The sequence below is a fragment of the Pipra filicauda genome, unplaced genomic scaffold, assembly GCF_003945595.2.
Source record: "Pipra filicauda isolate LSUMZ 115617 unplaced genomic scaffold, ASM394559v2 scaffold41_size5083284_pilon, whole genome shotgun sequence".
NCBI classification, from domain to species: Eukaryota; Metazoa; Chordata; class Aves; order Passeriformes; family Pipridae; genus Pipra; species Pipra filicauda.
The window spans coordinates 4,963,682-4,969,891 of NW_024104554.1; the positions used below are offsets into that span (position 1 = coordinate 4,963,682).

The 6,210-nt window shown below is 38.2% G+C and overlaps 1 protein-coding gene across 6 annotated transcripts in view; it reads left to right on the plus strand.

Annotated features, from left to right (window-relative positions):
- The window catches only part of COLEC11 (collectin subfamily member 11), a 43,714-nt gene extending 40,900 nt beyond the window's left edge, over positions 1-2,814 (plus strand). For 5 of the 6 annotated variants that reach the window (XM_039385569.1, XM_027726068.2, XM_027726065.2 and 2 more), the window contains 3 exons: positions 21-74; positions 1,761-1,856; positions 2,013-2,814. In XM_039385569.1, coding sequence (XP_039241503.1) covers positions 21-74; positions 1,761-1,856; positions 2,013-2,422 — 560 coding nt within the window. In that variant the 3' untranslated portion in view covers positions 2,423-2,814. The remainder of the gene's footprint in view (positions 1-20; positions 75-1,760; positions 1,857-2,012) is intronic. The other variant, XM_039385572.1, reaches the window with a different exon arrangement.
- Positions 2,815-6,210: the final 3,396 nt, after the last annotated feature.

The following is a 6,210-nucleotide window of genomic DNA, read 5'->3' on the forward strand; positions in this document are numbered from 1 at the left end:
ATTCTTTTTCATGTCTTTAGGTGAAAAAGGAGATAATGGTGACATAGGACCACCAGGTCCTAATGGTGACCCAGGTAATCCATAACACACTTTGTGTATGTGAAAGACTTTTCAACATGCATGCAACATCACCAAAAATATGTCTGTTTACATACTGGGGGAAATAATGAATAATTTTTTGCATAGATACTATAATATTTCACTGTGATATTTTCAAATTTCTTATAATCATTGAAGTTGCAGTAGTTGCTAGATTTGTAGTGTATGTGTTACAACAGTGTCTCAGAGTTCTCAGAGATGTAACCTCTCCGGAAGTCTGGTGGGTACCAAAGTGCAAACTGTCCATATCATTCATCACCAGTGCAAAGGGACGTCTCTGCATATCCCACTCTGTCTTCCAGCCAACACAAAGGAGCAGTTTAGAAGCTCCTACCCCAGCATGGATTATTGTTATAGGACCAGGAGACTGTCAAGAATACAGATCACAGAATCACAAATGTGTCAGGTTGGAAGGGACCACAGTGGGTCATCTGGTCCAAGCTCCTGATCAGGCGGGGTCATCCTAGAGCATATGGCGCAGGATTGTGTTCTTGAACACCTCCAGTGAGGGAGACTCCACGATCTCCCTAGGCAACTTGTTCCAGCGTTTGGTCACTGCACAGTAAAGAATTTCTTCCTCATATTCAGATGGAACTTCTTGTGCATCTGTTTCTGCCAATTGCCTCTTGTCCTTGGCACCACCAAGAAGAGCCTGGCTCCATCTTCTTCGCTTCCCCCCCTTTGTATACTTATATATATTAATGAGGTATATAGGTCTTCCAGAGGTATATAGATCTTCCAGAGAATCAGGTGAAAACCTGACATAAGAAGTGTAAGCCTTACAAGAGCAGCAGGTTCAGATTTGACTGAATTTGTCCCTTCCTGGCAGAGTGCACTAGATGCGCACCAATTAGTTTTCTCATGAGAATATAATTTGTCACTCTAATTCTTGAGCCAGAGTACCATATTCCTAGCCATCATGCACAGTTTTTCAGGGCAAGTACCCTGTGCTTAGACTGACTTAGACACCTAAGATGATTCATTGGGTAGTCAAATGCAGATTTTAATACTTACACACAGAAATGCAAACTGAAATTGATCCTCATGGAGATTTGTGCTCAAAGATGTAACAATTATCCTTTTAGTGTTCACATTCAGATTAGCTTTGTCAAACCTATACCAATTTTGGTTAATAGATGGTTTTCTATTGTCTTCTTATATTGTAAGAATTACTGTAAATTCTGTATTTTCAAAAGTACAGAACTTCATTTCGCATCAAATGGTTGGAACTTTTGAATCTGCTGTGTTATGTTCCTTGTGAGGAATGCCAAACAGTGCGTGTGCAGGTTTTTGCTGTGAAAGAAGTGCTCTGTGAGAAAACTGAAGAGAATAATTTTACTGAAAATGAGAAATTTTGACAAATGTTTTTAGTTGTCAAAGAAATTGTGGTTTTTTGCAGAGAATATCTATCTGTGTTTAGATTAGCACTAATCATGCAGGGCTGAAGCTTCATGGGGAAGTGAGCTGAGCTGTTCTGCACAGGCCCATACCCCCTGAGAATCATATAATGGTGCAGGATAGGGAAGGTTCTAATTTTCTGTCTGTTATTTGCAAGACAGCCTTCTCCAGGGCTGTCAGGCTGGGCCTTTTCATAGACTTGTTGAGATAACTATTGAAATTGGGTAGTTTTTTGATTTGGGTGTATCTGTATCATTTCACAGGCATCCCCTGTGAGTGCAGCCAGCTAAGGAAGGCTATTGGTGAAATGGATATCCAAGTAGCCCAGCTGACAACGGAACTAAAATTCATAAAAAATGGTAGGTTAATTTTATATAACTGTTTTTCTTTCTTGCTGCCTCATTTTACCGGTGCAATTGCTCGTAGAGAGTGTCACCGTTCCACATCTGATTTGTGAAGCTATTTTGGGGTGTACAGTGACTTGGTTTATAGAAATGCGAGTGCTCACTTTTCAGCACTGCCCTCCCCCGCAGCTGTTGCTGGTGTGCGTGAGACAGATAATAAGATATATCTGCTGGTGAAGGAAGAGAAGAGATACAAGGAAGCCCAGCTCTACTGCCATGGAAGAGGAGGGACACTGAGCATGCCCAAGGATGAGACTGCCAACAGTCTGATTGCCTCGTACATCAACCAAGCTGGGCTCACCAGAGTCTTCATTGGGATTAACGACCTAGAGAAAGAGGGAAATTTTGTCTATTCCGACCGGTCACCCATGCAGACCTTCAACAAGTGGCGCAGCGGGGAGCCCAACAATGCTTACGATGAGGAGGACTGTGTGGAGATGGTGGCCTCTGGAGGGTGGAATGATGTTGCATGTCACATTACCATGTATTTTGTGTGTGAATTTGACAAAGAAAATGTCTAAGCTTCTCTGCTCTTTCTTTATTTTAAGAAAAGTTTTTAAGCCAATTTTACAGGTTACTCCATGTTTATGAGTTCAAGTGGCATTTTGCAAGTATGTGGCACCAATGTTGTACAGCTGTAAATACAATGTAGGTATTTCAAATATCAGTATTTACCCTTCAGAAGGGAAGAGCAGTAATAAGACATAGCTTGTTTTTTTTATTTTTCTGTAGAAAAAAAAATATATTTAGATAAAAATGTGGTTTGGGGCTAAATTTTGCCCTTACAACAGTTAACAAATGTGATTACATGACTGTAAAGGGAAGGCAGAATTTGGCCTCTAGTTGTTAGAATGATTAGAATTAGGTTCCTGATATTCTTTTATCTTAGCAAAATTTGTAGTTATGAATGTTAATTGCTACAGGGATATTTCAGCGACAAGACAAATATTTTGTATACTCCAGTTAATTAGTACAAATATTACTGTAGGTTTATTGGTTGTTAAAACTTTTTTTTATAAAAACAGCCAAAGCAAGCCAAGAAATAGAAAGTCCTACCAATTTTGTAATGTTTCTTTATTAAACTGTTCACAGATGTATGACAAGAAAGCATTTAAGTAAACTGGGTTTTAGTGGTGAAGGAGGACAAAGTCTAGAGGAAGGTGTCCCTGCCCACAACAGAGGGTTAGAACTAGATAAACTCTAGGGTCCCTTCCAACCCAAACCATTCTATGATTCCATGATTCTATGATATGAAAGTTCTTATAATTTAGTACTTAAAGAGGGTTCCCATCCAGATGGTGTTTTGGAGTTGGCTAAAGGGAAAAGTAAGATTATGATTTTCTGCATTCCTTAGTTGAGAATGATTCAGTGCATGAAGTATTTCAGACCCCAAATAATTTCTTAAAGTAAGCACGTTTCACATTAAGATGGTCTTGGTGCATCTTGTTACAAAACAAGCAAAATACTAGCCCTCCACAATTTAAGGCAGATTTCATAAATAGACAAAGAAGCTCATAGAAACGCTTTAGCTAGCACTTCCTTTTGGCAGGAAAACAGCTTACATGTTTACAGAGCTTGTAAGAATGATCCCCTGAAAAGAAGAAAAGTTTCCAAAATTTTCCTGATCATGTATATAGCAGTAATAAGTAACTTTGCTCAAATAATTTATGTACCAAATTTACAATTGCATGTGATGGAAAATGTGATGTATATTTAAAAAAAAAACCCAACAACATCATATTTCACAAAGGAAATGATAAATTACTTTGGATCTTTCTAGAAGCCAGTTGCATGCCATCTTATCTCATTGTTAGGCATAGGAAAATCGGCAAAATCTCTGACTGCATTTCTTCAGAAATACCTTGCACAGTGCTTTAAGATTATTTTTAAGGTAAATGATCCTTTGCATAGCATACTAATCAAAATATGTATCTGCTCATTATGGGAGATTGGTATACAAGATATCCACAGTGGATGTGGCATGTGGTCCCAGAGATTTTTCTACAAGGCAAAACCAACTCATATCAACTCTGCAGTGCTGTAGTATGTAAACAATCAATAGCCATACAATTCTGCTCATATTCACAGAGTCTGGCATTTGATTTGTCTGCCTACGAGAACAAACCATTTTGCTTGCTATGTTTACTCTGTGAATTTGAATCTGTTATGTATATATGTTTGCTATTAATTTTGAGATCGTTATCCATACTATAGTATCCTATATTATTTGAATATCAGCCCAGCTCCAGAGCAATCACTCAAAATGAATGGGTCTTTTGATTGATTTACTTTCTTTTAATAAAGATAGGTATGATACCTATATGTTAGTCATTCTTTCAACTGCATATTGAAATATGTGAAATAACGTGAATCTGGTTCTACACTAATATTCAAAGACACTTTACAGAATTTTCAGGTAGTTAACAATGCCAGTAGAGCAATTTGTTTATAATCACGCCTTTTGAATATCATGATTGTTTCCTGCCTGCTGTAGAAATCCTCACAAATCATTTAAATTTCCAACATACTTTTGTCAAATTATTGTAGCTATATTCAGACAGCCTGAACCTGAGATACCTGGAGCTTCCTTGTTATGTGTGCTGAAATTGCTGTTTATTTCTCACCTAGGTTTTGAAAGTCTCTGTTGTATTGTTCAGTTTCCTCAGAAAGATGAAAAGAGGCCTTTTAGAGAGGTGGGAAGCTTTTTGAGATGCCAGATGCTCCTATTACAGCTGGAAGTCACACATCATCATCATCATCCTCGATGTGGAGAGCATTAAACAGTCTCAATTTCTATAAAAATTTAGGATAAAAAATAAAGGCAATGGAAAAAATCATTTATTTCCACTAGTTTTCATGTTCTTCAGGATATAGTTTTGCAGTGCTTGATGTGTTGGATAGAAACTAAATTAGTTTCATTGTCAGATCCCTGTACAGTGGCTACAAAGCCCTTATTTCATCATTTGGGCAAGAGGAACAAGGCTACTGTGTAAGGCCTCTGGCTGTCCTGCAAGAAGCGATGATTGCGCATCTGATATTTACCCCTTTGAGGAACTGGGCAAGAAATGATGGTGGGGTTGGAAATGAATGAGCCCTTCATCATTTCTTTCACTGTCTAGTTGCTGACCTCCATAGATGGGCATTACAATACAGGTTTTAATGCACATGGAAAATACCCCAAATAAAAGTACCTTCTAATTAGTTTAATTTTTTTTAAACAATAGTTCCAAATTCCACTGAGACTAATGGAAACCTTACCAAGCATGTCAGCAGGCTTTGTGCGGGCTGAGCATTACATGCAACATTGATTTCTGCCTCCAGTTGAAGGCTGACAAGTTAGTTCTATTTGGGGTATTTTCCACGTGCATTAAAACCTGCATTTTAATATCATTACTCATTTTGTGTGTCTCTGTGGAAGCCTTTGGAGCATGTCTGTCTGGGAAGAAGGCACGGGTGTTTCTCAGACTGTTCTTATATACTCTATTTTTGATTGGATGATTTTTCCTCATAAATGCTTCCCCATAGCCCTTATTTATTTTATTCTTAAATAAAGGGCATTCTGGGGATTTTAAGAAGGTAACAATAGCAATTGCTTTTTATAATATAATATAAGTATAATATAATAATAACCCACTCATGTGCTTGAATTACTTCACATAAAATGTGTATTTCATTCAACTATACACCGCACCTTTAGCTGCTAAGGCTGTGTTGTTGTATTACTGATGCCAGGGCCAGATGTGCAATCCTGCTCTAGGAGATGGCTTGGTAAAGGTGAAGCATTTAACTGTCTGAGTCCAAGGGGAGTCCCATTGCCAGTGAGACCTCTGCTTTGCTGTGGACATCTCAGGAGAGCACTGGATCATGTCTAATCCTGATCACCATTCAGATTTGCCACTCCACATCCTGACTCCTTGGTGGACGGTGCTGCTCCCAGTTGCCTTGTTATCCTGCTTAGCTCCTGGCTTGCAATCCCTGAAGAACCAGCTGCTCCTCACTGTGCTCTGACAGCTGAAATGATTATCCCTGGAGATATGGGTTTGTTACAGGTTTATTAGCATCAGAACTTCTCCCTGACTGTGAGTTTTACACAGTCTTATATCACAGAGAAGAACTGTAAAAAAATTAATATTCATACATGGGATATAGAGCATCCTTATTCATGTAAGTAAAATGGAGTTCTTCGTTTTTCATAAGCTCAGGAAATGCCAGTTTAAATATGCATTACAAAATAGCAGCTGGTTGGACTTTTTTGTTACAGATTTTGATGAAAAGTGAAATAAGATATAATTAAAATAATTTTAATTGT